This window comes from Drosophila serrata, unplaced genomic scaffold (assembly GCF_035046125.1).
Source record: "Drosophila serrata isolate PLE 108 unplaced genomic scaffold, ASM3504612v1 contig_249, whole genome shotgun sequence".
Lineage (NCBI taxonomy): Eukaryota > Metazoa > Arthropoda > Insecta > Diptera > Drosophilidae > Drosophila > Drosophila serrata.
The window spans coordinates 2368081-2389889 of NW_028257147.1; the positions used below are offsets into that span (position 1 = coordinate 2368081).

General features: G+C 40.7%; 2 protein-coding genes across 8 annotated transcripts in view; one reads left to right on the plus strand and one right to left on the minus strand.

Moving 5' to 3' along the window:
• LOC110187369 (uncharacterized) overlaps positions 1-21809 on the minus strand; it is a 138052-nt gene that overhangs the window by 94730 nt on the left and 21513 nt on the right. For 2 of the 3 annotated variants that reach the window (XM_086832565.1, XM_086832563.1), the window contains exon 3: positions 5189-6111. In XM_086832565.1, the coding sequence (XP_086688691.1) occupies positions 5189-5240 (52 nt within the window). In that variant the 5' untranslated portion in view covers positions 5241-6111. Of the gene's footprint in view, positions 1-5188; positions 6197-21809 lie in introns of those variants that run through there. The other variant, XM_086832564.1, reaches the window with a different exon arrangement.
• On the plus strand, positions 8590-20246 carry LOC110187360 (cGMP-dependent protein kinase 1). 5 transcript variants are annotated; one of them, XM_086832327.1, is made up of 11 exons: positions 8590-9845; positions 10952-11390; positions 14614-14685; positions 14983-15894; positions 17493-17665; positions 17741-18024; positions 18087-18256; positions 18326-18564; positions 18625-18945; positions 19005-19236; positions 19324-20246. In XM_086832327.1, the coding sequence occupies exons 2-11, from the start codon at positions 11286-11288 to the stop codon at positions 19837-19839; spliced, it is 3024 nt and encodes a 1007-aa protein (XP_086688453.1). In that variant the 5' UTR covers positions 8590-9845; positions 10952-11285; the 3' UTR covers positions 19840-20246. The 5 variants fall into 5 exon arrangements, with proteins under 5 accessions (XP_086688453.1, XP_086688452.1, XP_086688455.1 ...); XM_086832328.1 differs by having other exon boundaries at positions 8822-8938; XM_020956752.2 differs by having other exon boundaries at positions 8953-8969.

Below are 21809 nucleotides of genomic sequence, written 5' to 3' on the forward strand. Positions count from 1 at the left end.
AACTTTTTAAGTTTTCAACAAATTTTCTTAACATTCGATATATAGCCATTTTATATTAATATAAAATATTGTGTAAGATTTTCTGAAAATCGGACTACTATATCATAAAACTGCCATACAAACGATCGCAAAATATAGAGGAAAATGCAAATGAAAGAAACGAAAGCAGGCATTACTTTATTGTTTTTAAATATAAATATTTTTATGTATATTTAATTAAATCCTAGTGAGTGAATTTTAATCTGCAGCGGTATACATATGTATGTTTATAGCTTCGTTTCTTGTTTTTCTGTTATTATATTTGAAACTTTCGAAATATTTAATAACATCTCTTGTTCAGGCGAAAAGCCCAATTTGCGGTGAAGGTGCCTTCGACGTTATTGCAAGACAGGAAAATTAAAAATGACCAAATTGCCACAACATTGCTCTGAAAAAGTTTTAATTGAGCGAACAAGCCAGCGAGCATCGAGCGGCATATGCTCGGCATCAGGCGTCGTCCCTGCAAAGTCCTTTCAAAGTGAGAAATTTTCAGGACCAAACAAAACTTAATTGCAATATGCAAAGCTTGGACTATGGGACTTGGGAACTGGAACAGATTCCCTGGGCCCCCAGGTCGTAGACTTTGGATAAATGACAATGTTTGACATGGCAAACAATGCACGAGGCGCATGCAGCCGAATCGCAATGACACTGACACAGTTGCCACATGGCGGCAACCCACTTGCATGTGCAGCGGTCACGTCGTTGCATCGCTGCATCGGTGCATCCGCATCCTCGCCCACTAACTCCCACACTGGCACCCAGTGTGCCCTGTCCTTCGTTTTCCAGTACCCATGCTCGCAGCCTGATCTCATTTGGCGATGACATTCTGTTTGCTCAGCAGCAGCTCCGCTTTTTGTTATTAAAGCTGAAACAGAATCAGGATCCACAGGCGACGGCCAGGCACATTGATTTTCGACCCCCTCAAAAAGTCAGGAGCGGTTCTAGATTTTAGTTAAAAATAAAGGAACTAATGTAAATAGGTTGGGTTTATTATAAAGGATGTATAAATATGTGAGCAAACCGCAAACTTGCAAATGCTTCCCTTAAAATAAAACAGAAAATGAATCCTTATGCCTTAAATAACATAGATAATAAATTAGTCAAATATGAATGGAAATGCTTTATATAGATATTAAATTATTCAAATAACTTTAAAATATACTTATCCAAGCATCTATTATCCCCAAATAACCCAAAGCTCTCTTCTTTAATTTCAAACTTGTGTGAAATAGTTTCATAACCTATTTTTACTTAATCAACATTCTCCCTTAAGTTGACCCTAGAGTAAAAGAGGAAAAACTTTACATTTTATCCTTAATTCATAGAAGGGTTCAAGACCTATGTATGTAAGACCGAATACAGTCCCAATTTTGTCAAACTTCTCTTGGATGTGGCCTAATTCCGAGTCGATGTCATTGCCGCTGGTGCAGCGCTCCTTCTGCTTCTTGTTTACCGAATAGCTTGGCGAAAAAAGGTTGCCCAATCAGTTGGCTGGGGATTGGGTTTTAAAGCCTCTTTTACATTTTTGGGGTCCTCAAATATACATTGTTGTGTTTTTAGAGCGAAAGTCTGGCGGCAGACCGAGTTAGTCGAGCCAGTTTCTAATATATATGCGTAATGCCAACGGAGACCACTTTTTTTTTGGTTCGTTTCGGTTCTCTCATCAACTGTGAATACATTTTGGCACTCGGCTTCTCTGTTGCAAACTTGAAGGGAAAATACTCATAGATTAAATTACTGAATCGGTTCGATAAAGGAGAGGCCAGGCCAGAACAGACCCCTTTGACGACGGGCCCTCAATGCGAAAAAGTTTTTCAATTAAGCGTTTGTTAATGAAAATATAGAGAGAGGCGCCGAAAGCGGCCTGCGAAAAGGGAAAGAAAAGCAAAAGTAAGGGCCCAGAAACGGCTTAAAAATGGAAAAAGTATTTAAAATATATAAATTGGTTACTGCTCTGTTGAGCTTTGCGGTGAAGTGCAACAGATTTTCACTGGCCGGCAGCAAATTGATGGACGCTCGAGCAGCAAAATAAATGCATAAAAATGCTACCAGAAATGCATTCAGTCAGGCGAAATAAATGCAGGATGCAAAAAGGAGGCAAAAAGGAAGGGGTTCGAAAACGAAACGAAAGCGAGCACAGTAGTGGCTGGCAAGGACAGCAGGTCCTTGCTGGCTTCTGGCCAATTGTTTATGGCTTATTGTTTCTGCTCTCTGGCATTTGCGGCAAAAACTTGGAAGCGCTTTCCCAAAGTTTCTGGCTGCAATTCGACCAGTTCGCAGCTCAACAGCATTTTGAATATTTTACACAAGTTTATTGGCAATTAAATAGGGTTAGTGGTCGTCGACATTAATGAGCTTGGGGCGGTACTGGGGTGGCGATTTCCAAAAATAAATGGCAATCAGTAAATAAAATAAATTAAACCAAAACAATGTGCCACAGAAGTGACAGGAGAGAAAGATTAAATTTTAGCCTGTTTTTTGTTCGTAACAGTCTTTCATCAGCTATAAGCTTGGCAACACTTGACACTTTTACTTTACGCATGCGAAGAAGCTTATTAAAATGCTAACACATAAACAGTGGAGGCCAAAAGTATAGTTGTTAAAGTTTCAAAGGAGTTTTCAGACCATTACTTAGTTTTAGGCATCTCTTAAAGTCATAAACTAAGCTTGAAGTATCAAGAAGTTATTAGAAGTTTTCTTGAACTAAATGAGTTCTTGCAACGCTGGTTAGAATTCATATAATAAATATCTGATAAGTATATTTTTGTATTATTCTGATTATACCTTATACCAATTCATCGTTCTACACAGTGAACTCATTAAATAAAATTTTATCTTGTTATTCAAAATTGAATATTATAATTAACTCTAAATCTTTTATTTCCAGCACTATTTATCCAACCCCAACTGTGTATACATACTGTCACTGTAGCCATAATGGGATGACGCTCCCAACACAAGCACAACAGTGGCGGCAAAAAATTAATAAACGGGGGAGGACTAAGCATACGCACTGGGTGCCACATAAAATGGCAGGAAAGTCGCTCCGCCCCACGCTTTTATCATCTATTTAGCATTCTCCGATGCTATGCATTTTTCGCACATTAACTTAACAAAGGAGATGCTGAAAACGAGTGCCATAAACGAGGATGCAGTGTGAGATTGAGCTGCCAGGCACTGGGGTCCTGCAGGGGGATTCCCCCCTCTCCTTTTAGGTTTTGGGATGGCATTTGACAACATGAGCATGACTGTTTCGTTGTTTATAGGAGCACGAGCACGAGTAGTAGTATAGAGCAGCTGTGATGCCTTGGCTGTGACACAAGTCACTTGACAACCCCGCACATTTCACTCGCTCCATCGTGCACTGAGAGATATTGGGTAGTAGGTCGGTTCGTGGCACATACTTTGTTATCTGAGGCACGTAGGGAACGGAATGGAACAGGCCTTTGCTCATTTGCCTCCAGTTGGTAATTAAGTTACGGGCCGCTACGTGGCAGGCGCGAAATTATATATATAGACCGTCAGGACTCTCCCTTTCTTTCTGGGGCAATGCAACTTCTCTAGTTCAGCTGTCACTTTTATATTAATTTCTCCCAAGCCCTCAGGCAGCTGCCAACCGGCAACAAGCACACTTCACTCTCGTTTCGACATTGATATTAATATTCAATTAGCGCGGCCAAATGCGCGTCCTTGGGCCCTGGGCCGGCCAATTAATAATAATTATGTAGGCGTCGAAGTTGCAATTTCGAGCTGCCAAAAGTTTTTGCGCAATTAATTTGATTTGTTTAACCTCCTGGCCAGGAGAGGGGGCGTCCTTGTCCCGTGTCCTGTTTACGCGTTAATTGCCCTGAAATGGTCTATTTGCTGGCATTCAACTTTATAATTGGATAACAATTGAAAATGTAATTTTATTCTCTACGCCAGTGGGACAAGCCAAGGCTAGGCAAGGCTTTTCCTCGGGGCTTTTTCCAACTCATGCTTTCACTCTGCATCGGGCAGGCACTCCTCAATTAATCAAACCCGCAAAAAAATGGTATATACGAAACCCACGTCCACGACATGTCACGGCATTGTACCACAAGTCCTCGCCGTCGAGCTTGTCAAACTCAATTGCGGAGCTTATTCATAAAACCCACTCACTACCTGGATTTTTGCCGGCTGCCAGGGAAAATGCATCAAGCTCTCCGCTTTCCTTTTGACTTTCAACTTTTAGCGCGTGTGTGTATGTGTGTGTATATGCATACGTTTTGTACTTTTCTTTTCACTGACACGGGTTGCCATCCGTATCCGTATCCGTCCATTGTCTGGCCAGGGAAGCGAGACCAGGGCAAGGGCGGAATGCTTGTTTTCGGGCGCTCCACTTATTGAAACATTACAAATGTATGGCTCCCACTTGGTTTAGGTCGAGAGCCTTGAACCCCGCGTACTCGACTTCTCTGATTCCCGGCCAGGGCCCAAAATGCAAAGCCCTGCCAGCGGAGCAACTTTACCCAAAAAAGGGGGCGAAAAGATTGATGTGCAAGCAGTTAACAGTTTCATCGGTTAGGTTTACCTGCCGGTGATTTTCCATGTGCTCGGATTTTGTCTAAAACGAACTCTGTGCTCTGCAAAACCATTGAAATCTCGGGCCCGTTCTCAACCATTTTCACTTTCTCTTGCCATATTTTCCAAAAGGGTCGATGGGAGTCGTAAAAGTTTTTGCCGGCGCTTAAATATTCTACATGCTGCAGAGTCCTGAGTCCGGACGCAGGTGCTCATGGCCCACGGGAACTCAGTTTTGCAGACTGCCGGATCGCTTGAGTAGTTGAACTCAGGGCTTTCACACAAAAAAAGGGCAACAAATGTTTGCGAAATACATCCCAGTCCTGGGAAGTTCATTCGCTTGCCAGTTATTAATTGCATTTTCAAAATGTTGAACAAAGTTGTTCGAATGTCAAGCGATTTGTAAATGATATATATAGTTGGAGTTCAGAAAGGGTTTAGCTCAAAGTCTGTGACTTTCTTTAATTAAGTGCTTTGGCAATTATCTTTAAAAGTAGTGTAATTTTCAATAAATTATAAGACTTTGAGATAAAATCGGCTTTATGTTTTCCACAGTGATTTAAAAAAATAATACATTTCAAGGCAATCATTTTCAGAAACTCACCTGTAATCAGCACTTGCAAAGCAATCTCCCAGGAAACGGCACTGCAGGGCATTACACTGCGATGTCTTCACCTCATTCTGCACTTCGTAGGTGATGTTGAATCCATAGACATCCAACAGACGATCCAGTGCCCGCAGATGAGTTCCATCCAATGTGGCCATTGTGAACCGTATCTCCAGGTACTGGCTGTGGAACTGCACCCATGTGGCCTGGGTCACATCGTCTTCGGTGAGCGTAAAGACCCGATGGGCGGGTACCTTGAAGTCATCCGAATAGTACATGTACTCCGTGAACTTCAGACCGCTCAGCACATAAAGCTGCGTCAGGTACACCACAATGGAGACATTCTGGCCGGTGGAGGGCAGATCGGAGGCGTCGATTATCCAAACGCATTCGATGGGCGTGCCGAAGCGATGTGGGAAGTTGGGTGTCTGGATGACGCCATGGCGCGCCCGCAACATGCCACCGCATCCGGAACTGCCAACTCCACCGGATGAGGAGGAGGATGGTCCTAGAGAGTGGCCGCCCATGGAGGACTCTGCCCCGGCAAAGGCATTCAACGCAAAGTTATGCCCGGCTGCGGAGAAGGGCGGCGGTGGGGGCAGCGGAACGGCTGGCAGCTGGAACTTCTGATCCGCCACATGCTGCTGATGGTTACCGGCGGCGGCATCTGTCGTCTGGTGGGTCAGCACCGGCACCGGCGGCAGGAGCAGCAGCAGCAGCAGCAGGATCAGCGGCAGGAGCCCAAAGACGACGGTCATTGACCTGGCTTTGACTCCTCCAACTCCTGACGTATATGTATGTTAGTATTTCTGCAACCAGCAGCTTGCCTATCATGCGCCAGGAGATCCGACGAGGACGTGGACTACTGCCGCGGCCCGGCAGTCACTCATTGACAGTTGGCCCATTTTTTGCGCTGGAGCCTGCAAGTGGAGGAGTAAGTGGGGAGAGAGGGTGAAAAAGGGTAAAGATAAAGTCGAATTTTTAGTTAAAACCATTTTGACAGCTGTCGTTTGCATTTGAATAACTGCCGCCGGCTTTCCACGTTGGCGAGCCGTCGACTGTCAGCGGGAAAAAAGCAATTTGAAAATCCACTAAAGCGGCGAGCAGCTCGAGGAGCGCATCAATCATGGCTCCGTGGGCCATAAAACACAAACACACAGCTCTCGTAGTTGCCGTTGCTGCCGCGCTTTTCTTTTAGGCTACCAAATTGTTTTCCCATATTTCCAACGTTCACTTTTTTCTAGCCATAAGTGTGTAGTTGGTCAAAAAAAGAGGGCACAGTATTTTTTTCGTGTTTCTCTTAGTTCATCACTGTGATGTCTACTGCTAAAAATATAGAAAGCGTCCTAAGGTTAATCTAAGGATCACGGAAAATGCAGCATAACATAATTGAAACCAAGTGCCCAATATGTTGCTCTATATGTTTAAGATAAAGTAAATTTCAGATATTTTATTGTTATATTCTACTTATATTACAAAAATTCTTTTATCCGGTTAATATTTTTGAAAACTAGTATCTATAAACTGCACAAAAAAATACATTCAAATCAATTTTATCTATCTATGTATATGCTATTAGATTGACATCAACTGTGCTGTGTTCTTTTGACTTTAATTCAGTTGGCTCATCGAAACCGAGACGAGTTAATAAATATGTTTGCCACTCTCAGACCGAGCAAAGCCAAATAGGAATGCAATCAAAACTAATCTAATTCAAATAGATGTGACCGCGCTGCTACAGCTATGCAAACACACAGGCTGTATAGTAATTAGGACGGGCTAATCGGATAAGTAAAAACTTGGGCAAAGCAAATCAAAATGCGGATTGCCACAAACCGTAGACAAGTTGTCAACAATTCCGGGCAAATGCCGCTACCGAGGATCTGAATGCATAAATTATTTCGTATTCATAGTGTGTACTCTGGTCTCTATCTGTTTGTGTATGTGGTTAATAAGATTATGCAATAGAACTTCCTGTCGTGTTTCAGCACATATACATATACCCATGGTATGTCGGAATTTATGCTTCTTCGGGACCCAAATGAGTCCGCACCGTCGACTTCTTTGCTGACTTTAAAGTGATGGCCTGACAAACTTTGGCATCCGCTCGGGCTTTTCTTTCCGCTGTGTGTGTGTGTGTTAACAAGTTTAATCAAACGACAACGTCAGAAGATACGTGCATACTTTTAGGCGCAACCCGGGAGCAGCATATGAGCACGTAGAACACCGCGGGGTTTGCTTGTGTTTGGGGGCGAGAACTCGAGGGTGAAAATGAGTTTTACTTGGAAATTGCTTTAGTTACGCATTTAAGGCATAATGAATAAAAAACTGCGACGCCTAAAGTCGCGAACTTTGCGCCTATCGTGGAACGCTGGAGGAATTCTAATTTGCAATGCCGCAGCTCTGGTGATTTGTCAACCCATTTGATTTAAATTTTTATTCTGCATCAGGATGAAGGTTATATTAAAGAGGAAATAAAAATCTAATCTAACTATTTATATTAAAATTTAATAAATAAAAAAGTACGTAAAGTTGTGGGACAATGGTGCGTATACGTAATATGTGTATCCTTAGTTAACTTTAAATTTGATTTAAATTTTTATTTTGCGTCGGGAAGAAGGTTAGTGTTTTATATTTGAGTTGGAAAAAATGTCATTTTATTATTTATATTAAAAAAAAAATAAATAAAAAAATAAGTAAAGTAGTGGGACAATGGTACGTATACGTAATATTTGCATCTTTGGTTAAGTTAAGAATCCCTGATTAGGTTTGAATTATAAGAAATAATGCAACCATATGCCTTCAGTTAATAAAGTTGGTTACCCAAATGGGGCAACGTACTCGCTATGACAAACAAAGTATATGTATATATATATATAAAGTAAAAAGGCTAACAATTCTGTAAAGGTTGTGCTTCCCTTAACTTGATTTTCCAGTTCTTCAGGGCTTAGAGAATAAAAAGAAGAATAATAGAATTTAAATAACAATAAAAATGTAACATAACTATTTATATTAAACTTGCATTAACAAAAAGTAAGTAAAGTTGTGGGTCAATGGTACGTATACGTAATATTTTTCTCTTTAGTTAATTTAAAAATCAGTGATTTAAAAATCACTGATAATGTATCAAAAATAATGTAACCAGCTACGTTTAGTTAATTAAATTAATTACCTTAGGGCGGGCAAAGTACTGACCAAGTTAATCAATATATATGTATATAAATAATGAGAACTATAAATTAAAAGACCCTTTGTATTGTTATTAGATTCAGTAACTAGACTTTTCTGTGCGCTAAACTTAAAAATCAATTCCTTATATAGGAGAAAGTGTGGGTCAAGTTAAGCCAAATGTAGGCCTTGTTTTGAATGCGATATTCAAATATAAACTTTATCTGGCAATATTTATTGATAAATCATAGTATAATAGCGTGTTACAAAATCAAGCCTCCCCCCCTTAGTTCTACTCCCATGTAACTTTTGGGGCCAAGAGACCACAGTGCCGCGTTAACAGTGACGCCCGGCATACCCAAACACTTCTCCATAGATAAGCCGCTAGGCAGGCACTCGACTCCAAACTGATACCGATAAACATATAGCTAGGCGGCTGTCGGCGTTGCCGTCGCAGTCGCAGTTAACGGCGCTGCTGGCGTCGGAGCCAGCGTTACCGCGTCGAGCAAATTGCCAATTTAAATTGGCCGCGTTAAATTAGTCGAGTTATCAGCCTCCACGGCGGCAGGTGTGCGGAAGGTATATACGGATCGGTGTGGCTCTCAGTGAAGTACTCGAATCCCACCCCCCTTCAGGCACCACCGGGGTGGCAGCCTTGGGGCACCGCAGTCAAAGTGATTCCAAAGTGATTCAGACCCGAAATGGCGGCGGAAGTTGTTACGTGCGATCTTGTAAAATGACCAAAACGTTGCGGTTCATTTGGGAAGTGTTAATGGCGCGATATATGTGTGTTATGTGTTCCCAAAAAAATTCCACCCCCAAGTGCACAAGTGTCCAAGTGTCCAGTGCTTTAGTGACATGCCAGTTCGGCGTGAACGGCTCAAGTGGTCGGCGGAAAAGTGAATTTCAAGTGTTTCAATCGCAGAAAATATAGGAAATATCCATATTATTTCCATTCCAAAAATTTATTTCCATTCATTTTGACAAATTGAAAGTCAACAAAAAATATATATATCAATCATCTTGAAGTTCGCTGATATTGATATCTAATCAAAAGATATGGCTGACATATTCTCAAACAACTTCGAGGAAACATTTGAGTGTTGAAGTGAAAAATAACGTATGCGTCAGTGCATATTTTCCTTTCTTTCCCTTGGTCAACATAATGATGACATAAATTTCCCAATAGTTTTTTAAAATTACGTGAACTTTACCTTTGCGCTGCCATAAAAATAAAAAAAAAAAAACAAGAAACTCTTATCGGATAGAACACCGTAAAGTTCCCTTGGACAAAAACAGTCGTCAAGTTTATGTTAGATCAATAAACGAAATCAAAACCAATGAAGAAGAAAGAAATCAGGCAATAACTTCATTATGAAATGCAATGAAATAACAGCATTAAAAGCCAGCGAGGAACAACAAGTAAAGAAGTGGAAAAGTGCGCTGATAACTCCAAACGAAAATGTCAATAAATTAATATAAATGAGTGAGTGACTCGTGACAGGCGCCTCTCGCAATTCTCTAGGGTCTTTCTCCGGTTATTTTGTTTAAAAAGCGAATCATGAACTGGGAAAGCAAAACACAAATATGACTGTGAAATCCAGCGGGGACCCGGAGTTCTTTATTTTCCGATTGCTCGGCCCGTTATCGGGCAATCGTATAAGGAAATACAATACAATACACTGTTGATATACCATATATACTAGTATATAGAAGTTATATATATGTGTGAAATTTTTGAGACCAGTAAATTTGTTAATATTCCAAGCCACGGGCATTCGGCAATCCCCCAGCATTGTTGCCGTTCAAGGCATTTGTTTTAGAGCTTTTGGCCAAACAATGAAAATCCCCCCGCATAAATAGAAAACAATTAGGCATTTGAGACGATAAGAGGCCCAATGATAAAAGCCAGCAAGCATTCTGACTCATCCGGCGGAGTTGCTGCCACTTTTGCTCTGAGGCGGTAATTAAAGCAGCCCATTTCTCTGGCCGGCTGATGATGCTCATCGTTTTTGAACTTTGAAACTTTTGTTCGCCAACAAACAAAATTTATCAGATGCAAAGCAAATGCTTTGCCTTCACTTTCTGGGACAGTTGATAAACGGATGTGGTCATCCCAGAATTTAGAGCGCCACTTTCAGATCCTTTTGTTTTTTTGTGATGCCCAAAAGTGAAGGATGATGGCAGGCTCAATCTCCGGCTTGCTAGCTTATCGAGTGTTTTTAGTTTTTCCCTGGAAGGAGGGTTTTAAGCCTCACGAAAAGTCTTCTAAAGCTTCAAGTTTTATTTGAAATATTTCTGAATCTCTAATTAAGTCAGCTTAATAACAATTTATTTTCTTAACTAGATTTAAACAAATCTAAAGCCAAATTTACTTGTTAGAAAGCAATAAGCTGGCAGATTTCTGTACAGTTTCAATTGAATATTTACCAAAAATAAGTTTATGCTGTTATGTATTATGAAAAGTATTATTAACAATTTTGAATCGAAATACTTCCAAGAAAAAACAACTATAACAAGCCTGATTATTCTGATTAGATCTTAAAAGAATCATATAAAAAAGTACTTCCCCCTTCTCCTACTAATACCCAGCCGGCTAAGCTAATCAATTTAAAGCAAATGAGTATTCAATGTACCGAAGTAAATCGAAATAATAGTCGAAGCATACATAATCCGCGACAATTGCAACCGAACACAACAAATTTATAGCCGCAATTAAATCCTCGACCATAAATCACGGAATATGGCCGGGGCAATCAAAGTGTTGAACCCACACGCATCGGCAGCCGCAGTCAACGATTTGAGATAAAAAAGAGCGAGAGTGTGTTTTACCCCAACATAGCAACTGCCTTAAAAACACACATATATCCAACAAAAAAAGTAAACTCAAGGATATAGATAAATATATATATCCTGCGGCTACAATATGGCCTGCTTTCCCCGACTTTTCCATCATCGCAGCAAAAACAAATTTACCCCCGCCCAAGATGAAAACACCGATACGATACTCAACACACAAGATAGCCCCGTGGTGAGTTCCGCATGCCACAGATCACGCTCTGGTATTGCACTTGTCTGATAAGTCCCCCTGATAAGTTCATCAAGTGCTTAATTAAGTTAATCGGGGCGGCGAGAAAAAACCATAAATAATGTGTAGCGAAACAGAAAATAAAGTGCAAATAAATGGGGTAGAGTTACGACTTAGCAGGTACTCTATGATAAATGTTTGTCAATATTTAATTGAAGCAATCATTGAAGTACATCAAGGGGAAGCACAATACAGGAAGGTTAGTAATCAATTAGCAGGGGCTTACAGGGGGTTTTTATGGGCCTCGAATTAGTAGACCACCTTCTTATAATCTATATCCTTTTTAAGTTCAGTATAATATATAAACATAACATAAAGATCTATAGAATGCAATAAATTGTTTGAGGTACCAAATTTAGTTAACATATTTTTATTTTATTAAGTTAAACTTATAGTTAAAATCCCAATGATTACTCTAAAACCCACAGCAGAGTTACTTTTAAAATTAAAAAAGAAGTATACAGTTGCCATCGGTTTTGTTTCTGACTGACTCACTAATCCATAAATATCTGACATTTTTCTATTGTATATTTACAAACTGAAATAACCTTGCATTATAGGGTATTGAATCACGCTAAACTGCCGTTGGAGCAAAACCTTGTTTCCTCTTATCATTAATTTTTTCTGCCCATGACGTTCACTTTTTAACAGGCTTATCTCACAGGCACAAAAAACCGGGGCAAAAACTCGAGTGCAGAATCTTTAATGCCCATTGATTCCCACAAATACATATGTATATATATATATATATTTTTTTTTTTTTTTTCATTTATTACTGGGAAAATAATATGTCAAATGGGGAAAAAACCAAATGTATTGATATTGTGTTCGATACAAAACAAACCTTGTTGTTTGTTTGTATTTCCCCCCTCTTGGAACATATTTTTTGATTGATGAAAGGCATATAGAAGAATTGCATGAACACACATAACATATATTTGCATTATTATTCTTTTTGCAAATTGGTCACATGGCTACATGGAAACTTATCGGAACAAAATTCAAGTTCTGCACGACACTTGACTTTCTGCAATCTTGGCATTTCATCAATAACAAACATTCTGCGACGAGTCGTCGCTGGTATTAGATATGCAAAAATATGATAAGCATGCATATAAATAGGTGTGGGATAAAAACAGCTGAGAGTCATACACCCCAAACTCATGCATAAATCCAGAAGGGAAATCTCTGTGCTCTGTGAGTGCCAGCAGCTTGCAGCCGGAGTGCTCCAAATGACGTATAAATATGCAGGATCCGTCGGATGTCTCCGGCTATCTGCAGAATCATCTGTATATGTGTGTACGTACATCTGACATGGTTCTAGGCGCGGGAACGACAATGAACGTGATTGCACGCACCAGCTTACACGTCACAGTAATTCTAAATAACTGCGGGACGTTCGGGGCCAAAGCCGTTAGAAAAGCAAACGCCCTTCGGCGAGGAATGCTTAAAATGGCTCAGACTAACAGAACGAGTGTACACTGCAAGGAAAATATAGTAATATTCTATAGAATAAAGCAGAACATACGAAAAATATATGCAAGAGTCTGACTTAAATGTTTAAAGATATATCCCAAAACTATTTTGATTCTCTTCTGTTATATAAAGATAACAACAAATCAAAGTGAATAAAGTATTAATTAAATTATTTTTAAAAATCCAATTTTATTTCTGTGCATTAAAGACGCTCTTTAGAAGCCCTTTCATTTCCATCTCTTTTCCCACAAAAAGAAATGCCTCCTTCAAGTGCAGCCTGGGCGGGCTTCAACCTTATCGGTGACTTTATCGCCAAAAACAGAATTCGGCGCTTCCGTGGGAAAACGGAAAACCTGTCAAAACTGCCGTCGTTTAGGTCGATTAGCATATCAAAGCAGAGCCCAGCCAGGCGACTCGCAAATTGACACGTGTTTATTTATGCCTGCACTAGGCCCCCAAACAGGGTCTGAATATTTCATTAGGCCCCACGCCAATTGAAAGATAAGATGTGAGAGCTTTCCCCATGGGTGAGCTCAAATTGTATGTATGTATGGTGAAACTTTTAAACGGGGTGGTAAATTAAAAACATAAATTGAAAACAAAAAATTGAAAAAAAAAAACTTTGCGAACCTACCACAATATTCCCTAAACAAGCTGTGTGTTTTCCCAGGCTTTAAAGTAGATGTGGAACTACAATTGCCCAAGAATATTTTAAGAATAATGAAGATATAATTATCGCTTTGAAACTTCTTGAAAAGGTACTTCAAATTGTGAAGTAAAATTTGCAATCTTAACTATATTATATTTATATAACAAAAGAAAACTTTAAATATTCCAAGCATCGCTTATAAATATTTATATGACCTTAAGACTCTATTTTTTTTTTTTTTAATTTCAAAGCACGAAAATACTTAAATTTTACACGTCAAATTTCGTGTCTTAACACTTCACTTTTGACTAAAATGCAAATCATAAAATCAAAATTGAATAATAAGTTTCTTACACACACTGAAATACCTATGTATATTTATGGAAATTGGTGAGATTTGCTCAAAAGCCCGACTATCATCGCCAGTTTAAGCCAATCAATCTAGGAATAGTGCCCAGGAAATCCTCACTTGACGTGTTGAAAAGGCCAACAAACAACAACACAAAAAAAGGGACGCAAAAGGGCAACTTGAGAGCCAAGAGTATTGGAACATAAAATAGGAAGAATAAAGCCCAGTATTTAAGGGACAAAATGGCAATGCAAATTCCTTGTTCGGTTGCCGGCTTAATGGAGGGTTACATTGACAATGGCCACAGATCCAGAGATTGGTCAAAATAATCCTCAGTAAGAGGTGTTAAGCATCAAATTATTTTTATGGGAAATGAAATGGAAAAGAGAGGAAAATCAAATCAGAAATCAAAGATTAAATGCCAAACTAACAAGTGAATAATAGCTTGATTTTCAAGCATTTATTCAGTTTTGTAGAATTTACTGCTGTGCATTTTAAATTGTTTTGAGTTTTTGTTGAACATATAAATATGGGAAATGCAAATATTGATTCAATTTATTTTGGGGCAGTGAAATATGTTTGTTAAATATATATATTATATCCAGGATATTGTTGAATTAAAATGTATGCTAAATTAGATAATTGTAATACCCTTTATAGACTGAAACTAATGCTATTTTCCTCCCTTCTAGCAAATTGGCCTGTATATTCGCCGCGAGGAGAAGCCACTGTACTCGCCCATAATAACACACAGTGCCAGCGAGGTAAGGTACCGCGGAGCAACTTGCTCCACTTGCTTGGCGGCACTCAACTAATATTTGCACACATGCTTGTATGTTTCTTATACTTTCAAACGATTCGCGCTGTACACAATAATATCGGCACAAAAAACTTGTAAATATATATACACACTGTCGACAACGCCTCCAATGTCCACCGAACACCGAACACTCAACACACTCAACACACTCAACACACTGAACACCCAACACCCAATGCCGAAACTTTTGCACCGCTTTGTTTGTCTTGGTAAATGTTTGGGGTGCTGTTCCGGCCTCCAGGCCCAACTTCAACGGCTGAGACAGCAGCAGCCCGCCTCCGTCTCCGTGGGCACAGCCTCCGCATCCTTGCTGGCATCTTCCTCGCAGCTGCAGCCTGTGGCCGAGAATGGCAGTGCAAACAATGGCCTGGAGAAGAAGTTCCACTCGAACAGGGCCAGGCTGCAGCAGCAGCAGGAGGAGGAGAGGGTGGCCAATGCAATTAATGTCAAACGCTCAAATTCAAAATTAAAACCAGTCAAAGAGCGGCGACCCACGGCCCTGCCCACCGAGGTGCCCAGCATTGATGTGGAGGAGGTCCAGGACGACGATGTGGCTTCTAATGCACATGCCGATGCCGATGATGCCGATGATGATGATGATGTCGTAGATGGCGGCAAGTCAAAACTCAAAGTGAATGTGAATGGCATAATTGATGAGGGCGGCACCGATGATGGTGGTGCCACAACTCATGGCACCGATACCGAGACCGAGGCGCCCGTAAAGTTTTTCATTGGTCACACGCAGGAACTAAGCGCCCACCAAACAGATGACACCTTGTCCTGCCAGAGTGGTGATACCAACAACAACAACAACTGCAGTAGCGGGGAGAGCAAGCTGACAAATGGTTTCCTGCCACAGGAGCGACGGGAACAGGACAGTAACAGTAACAGTAACAGCAACAGCAAGAGGAACCTCCAGGCTCCGCCCCTTCGTACCCAGAGCTCTAGCAATGTGTCACTCAATTATCCCCAGGCCAAGAGCCAGGCGGCAGACAGTCACCGTCGTCGACGTGTGTCCACGATGCCAGATATTAACATACCGCCGGCACCGCCAATGCCTCCGGAGCTCCTTGTGCCCGGAACTCCGCTTCACTTGCGCAAGAAGCGGAGTACAGAGCGTCCTGCACAGGACGAGCAGGCGGCGAATAATCAAGTAAGTAATGAGGGGGGTGTGTGTGTGTGTCCTCTGCCAAATGACAGGACCGTCAACTGGCCAGAACCTTGCGGCTTTCGCACCATTTCCTCGAACATCAGTCAGTTGGGAATAAAAGAAGAGCCAGGCTATCTATTACCAGTTAGTAAATGGGAAAAGGTGGTGCAGCTTAGTGAATGCCTTCGATACCAGATAAAAGTGTTTATAGAATTTAAATTTAAAATCTGTAGAAGAAATATGAATTGTTTTATTTATATATTTGTATAAAAATGAGCATATTACCAAACAAATTTTATGTTCTCTTGAAACTCTAAAACCGACACAATTAAAACTTTTCTGATTAAAACTCTAAAATTATTGTGGAACTTTGAAAGAACAATAATATGTTAGACAACAATACGTTTCTGTTATCAAATAATATTTATGTATTATTATTTTTGAGATTTATTTAGCAAAAGTTGTTAGTTTCGTATTTATTTTCTCGCTTAAATATAAATCAGTGTTGATGGGGTTTGTAATTAAGTTTAAACTATAGTAAATCATGTTCTTTAAAGTGTTTCTCTGTCTAAATATGATATGAATTTGGTCTTTATATATAAACCAAATACTTTATAGCCCCTTAGTGATTTTTTTCTAAATAAATCAAGAACTTAAAACTAAAAGTTTCCTCTGCGACACGCATAGTAAATCTTTGCTTATTAGTTTTCCAATAGGCAAACAGACTTTCAAGCAGCTTTGTTATAAAATATATCTCTTGTTTGCCACATAAATAGGTTTTAAATTAGGCAAAAAATATTTCAAACTAAAGACGAAACAGTTTAAAGCTCTCGGAGTAGAATTTAGGGAAGATCAGGGGCAATCAAAAGCCATGTGTCGAGTAACCACAATCTCCTACACTCTGTGTGTGTTTAAGGCAACTTTTATGTGAGAGTCAACGTACGTATCTAATGTTCCTCCACCCTCTTAACCTTATATTGCCTGAGGGGGCCTTCTCCGCAGAGAAAATGAAACTGGCAACAGCTGCTAACAATTGTATCGTGCGCTCGGCACACTTGTAAAAACAAGTTGAATGTTAATTGTTCGCCAAACAGACACGAACTAAAACTTTCTCCCAAGCAAATAATACCGTTCCCTTCCAGCCTCGGTTTGGACTTGGTCTGGGATATATACATATATACATATCTGCTGCATTGGCAAAGTCTGTGGCTAATCAGCCCTTAGCCGGCTGGCTTCCGGCACGGAATCTGTTGCTGATTCAGCGAAATGGTCTTCTTACGGCGGAGTTTCCACGACCATATGCCCGAACTGTTGCCTGAAAGCGTTTATTTTCAGGTACTATTTGTGGCTAGTTGCCCTCGGCAAATGCATGTAATGGCACTGGAATTGCCCATGGAGGTTAATGTTAAAGGATTTCCAATTGAGATTTTTAAAGAAGGAAACTTTAGGGAAAAGTCTAAGCCTAGTCTTAATTCACTTGATATCATTGAAACGGCGTGCAATCTCAGCTCTTATCAACCAAATAATAAGTACACATCTATTTCCCATTTTCCCTTTTTTGTATATTTTTTTATCTGGCAATTTCACACGAAAACTACCAGGATCAAAGAACTAGGCCCAAGGAGGACGTCGGAGGAGACGAGAGCAAGAGTGGAAAATCCAACGATTCCTTGTCCCCAAAGGCACAGCGCGTGGAAGGTGGCCTCATCCATGTCCGACCAAATTTCCCCATTCGAGGCGACATTGAAATCGAATTTATTGCCAAGGACGAAGTGTAAGTGAAGCAGAATTAGAGAGCAAAGACAAACGAATGAGACGCGATTATTACCCCCATGAATCCGCTTCGCAGCACACGCAATCTCATACGAACGGCCATTGAGCGCAATGATTTCCTCAATAATCTAATGGACAAGGAGCGCAAGGAGATGGTTATCAATGCAATGGCCCCGGCCAGCTACAAGAAACACAGTATCATTATCCAGGAGCACGAGGATGGATCCGAGATATATGTGTCCGCGGAGGGTCAGTACGATGTTATCCGTGCGGGTCAGCTGGTGGGTAGCTTTGGTCCCGCCACGGTATTCGGTGAACTGGCCATCCTTTACAATGCCCCCCGTCAGGCCACCATCAAGGGTGAGTCCCGAATTTCACACAATCTATAACAGGAAAGAAATAGTTCATTCGGAACTTTATAGCCTCAACGGATGCACGCGTCTGGAAAATTGCCCGCGAAACCTTTAGGGCCATCATGCAAATCTCTGGTTCGAAGGAGCGCGAGGAGAACCTGCAGTTCCTGCGGTCAGCTCCATTCTTGCAGGAACTCGACCAGAGTCTGCTGCACAAGGTCGTAGATCTCCTGCAGAGGGTAATATATCAGTGGCCATGTCGAAGCTCTAAATCAGCTGAAGTTTATCACCGTTTTTTTCCCCCTTAGAAATTCTACGAGACCGATACCTGCATTGTGCGCGAAGGCGAGTTGGGCAATGAGTTCTACATCATTCGCTGCGGAACTGTGACCATAAAGAAGCAGGATGACCAGAAGCAGGAGCAGATTGTGGCCAAGCGGAAGCGAGGTGACTACTTTGGGGAGCAGGCACTGCTCAATGCGGACGTGAGGCAGGCCAGTGTTTATGCTGATGCTCCAGGCACTGAGGTCCTCGTCCTGGACAGAGAGTGAGTTCTACAGCAAGGAACTTTCAGTACCCTTAATAATTGCTATAATGTCCTTTTCAGAGCCTTCATTAGCTATTTAGGAACCATTAAGCAGCTGCAGGAGAAGCCCAGCAGTCAGCGAAGTGACACCAGTGGAAGACCCAGCAACAAATCCCTGGAATTTGATAACGAATACTCCCATGTGGCCATTTCGGAGCTAAAAAAGATCGCCACTCTGGGTTGCGGTGCCTTTGGACGCGTTGACTTGGTGTCCTACAACCAAAAGGCATTGGCCCTTAAGATAATCAAGAAAATCGAGGTGGTCAAGCAAGATCAAATAGAGCACGTTTACAATGAGAAGAACGTAATGAATAAGTGCCGCCACTCGCCCTTCATAGTAGAGTAGGTCATAACTCAACCCATGCGCTGACTTGCCGCACTTAAATATACTTTCATTTCAGGTTATATCGCACGTACCGCAATGACAAATACGTTTACTTCCTAATGGAGGCCTGCATGGGTGGTGATGTGTGGACGGTGATGTCAAAGCGCCAATATTTCGATGAGAAGACCGCCAAATTTATAGCCGGATGTGTAGTTGAAGCATTCGATTACCTGCACTCGCATCAGTTCATCTACAGGGACTTGAAGCCGGAGAACCTGATGCTGGGCACGGATGGTTATTGCAAATTGGTAGGGAAAAGAAATTCCCATATATTATATTATTATATTATTATTATATTATTAATTACTTATTTAATTTTATCATTTATAACCCAGGTTGACTTTGGTTTCGCCAAGTTTGTGCGGCAGAATGAAAAGACCAACACCTTTGCCGGCACTCCGGAGTATGTGGCGCCAGAGATTATCCTGGATCGTGGCCACGATCGTGCCGTAGATTATTGGGCCCTGGGTATTCTGATATACGAGCTCCTGGTTGGTAAAACCCCCTTCCGAGGGGTTAATCAAATTAAGATCTATCAGCAAATCCTCAGTGGCATTGATGTCATACACATGCCCTCAAGGATTCCCAAATCCGCCCAGCACCTAGTCAAGCATCTCTGCAAACAGCTGCCGGCGGAGCGATTGGGTTACCAACGCAAGGGAATCGCAGACATTAAGCGGCATAGTTGGTTCGAGAGTTTGGATTGGCAGCAGCTGAAGGCCAAGCAATTACCTTCTCCCATTAAGAGACCTCTGAAGAGTTGGAGCGATCTGCAATACTTTGGGCCATCGGGTGTGGAGAATGACTATGAGCCGCCAGAGGAGCTAAGCGGCTGGGACAAAGACTTTTAAAGGAGCGAAAAATAAATGAGTAATTAATCGGATATTAGGTAATATATATTCTACATATATATATCTAGGGAGCCTTTAAAATCCCGCATAGCAGCCATAACATTTAACTTTGAAAATACTTCTTTAAGTTTCTACACAGATGTTGTTATATATTTTATTAAATTGTAAAAATTTGTATAATAGGTATAACCATAAGTTCGACGAAATTTAATTAGTCTAGATTTTTTACGCAACTAACTAAACATGAACAACTATAAAACTTAACAAGAAGGAACCCATATTCCAGTAGAAAAGCAATTCCAAGGTCTTGCCTGTCTTGTATGTCTTTTTACAAAGAAGAAATCTAAGGTTAAAATTATGCTTAAAAGTATACTATAATAAATAAGACATTTTATTAACTGTTTAAATCTGTGAAACACTTTTAAGAACACATTGAGAGCATCCGAATTACAGCCGCTAAACTAGTCTATTTTGATTTCGGCAATGCACTTTAAAGGTACACAAACAGATTCAATTAAGCTCTCTTTTTGTGCATTTTCCCTTTCCCCTTTCTTTAGCGCACAAAGTTGCTAAACACAAGGCAACTTTGTACTCTAGCAGGTGCAACTTGGCAACAGGAAGGGGAAACTCCAGGTGCAGTAAGGCATCTCCCCTCCAGTTGCCCAGGATAACTTGTTGTGACGTTTATTGTTGAATGAATGGCTGACAGACCGGCTGACTCAATGGTTTTCATCGAAGCCATCAATATCAGTGGCAGTCCTTTGTCTTAACCTGTGTATATATCATTTGTGTTTTGCTTTCATCCATGCAGAACGTCTTTATGTGTTTTGTAAAAACTACATCAAGATGTTGTGCTAAATTTTCCATTCATTGAAATGTCAAACAAGCCGACAAAGCAATTTTAACTAGGTTATGGGGAAATTACATTTTCATATTCAGAGAACTTGATTGAATGGTTCGAAGGAGCGTTAATTAACCAGAAAATAATGAGGTTCAATTTTATTGTAGTAATGATTTAGGAAAGTTTACTTTCATGTGACCATTGTACATGTGATGATATTATATATATATACTAGCTGTACCCTGCCACGTTTCTCTGTGGCATATTATGGTTAAGAGGGCACTTCTGAATACATCAAGGTTCTGGCAAAATCATCTTCCTGGCATAAGGTGAAGAAGGCAGTCAGAGTTGTCGCTGGCCGATTCAGGACTCTTTCTTGCACATTTTTTTCTGTGAAATAGACACGTTGACCATTCTCCAAATGGACTGCCACGTTTCTCTGTGGCATATTGTGGTTGAACGCATAAGAAATAAGTCAAACAAAAAATAATCATTTTCAAATTAATTTAATTCTGTAATACTTGTTGGTATACAATATTCTTTGTTTCTCCATTCTCCGCGTAAATATAAAGACTTTTTGGTTTTCCGACTCGTAAACACGCAACATATAATTGTCCGTGTGAAAAACAATCTTCATCCAAATCCAGACCACACAACTCCAGAGATTGACCTTGAGCTTTATTTATGGTCATTGCAAACGCCAAACGAATGGGAAAGTGCAATCTCTTGAACTGGAACGGTGTATCTGTATCTGTATCTGGATCATAGGAATCCTAGGAATGAGGACATCTTCACCTTTGAATGGACCCGTTATGATCGTCGCTTCTACTATGTTGTTCATCAATTTCTTGACTGCGAGTCGCGTACCGTTGCAGAGTTTCGGCTGATTTATATTCCGGAGCATGTAATCGGCACACCTATTTTTAATTTCAATATGTGTGGTGGCTTTCCAGGCAGATCAAGTGAGTTTAGAAATTCGGTAGGGTAATTAACTGCTTCCTCTGCCTCCACAACGGTATCTATCGACTTATATGTAATTTCGTCAGTTTCTATGCTTTTTTGGATTACATGATTGAGCTGGTAGACATCTTTGTTCTTGGCAGCGAGAATCGCTCGTCCACTGAGCCAA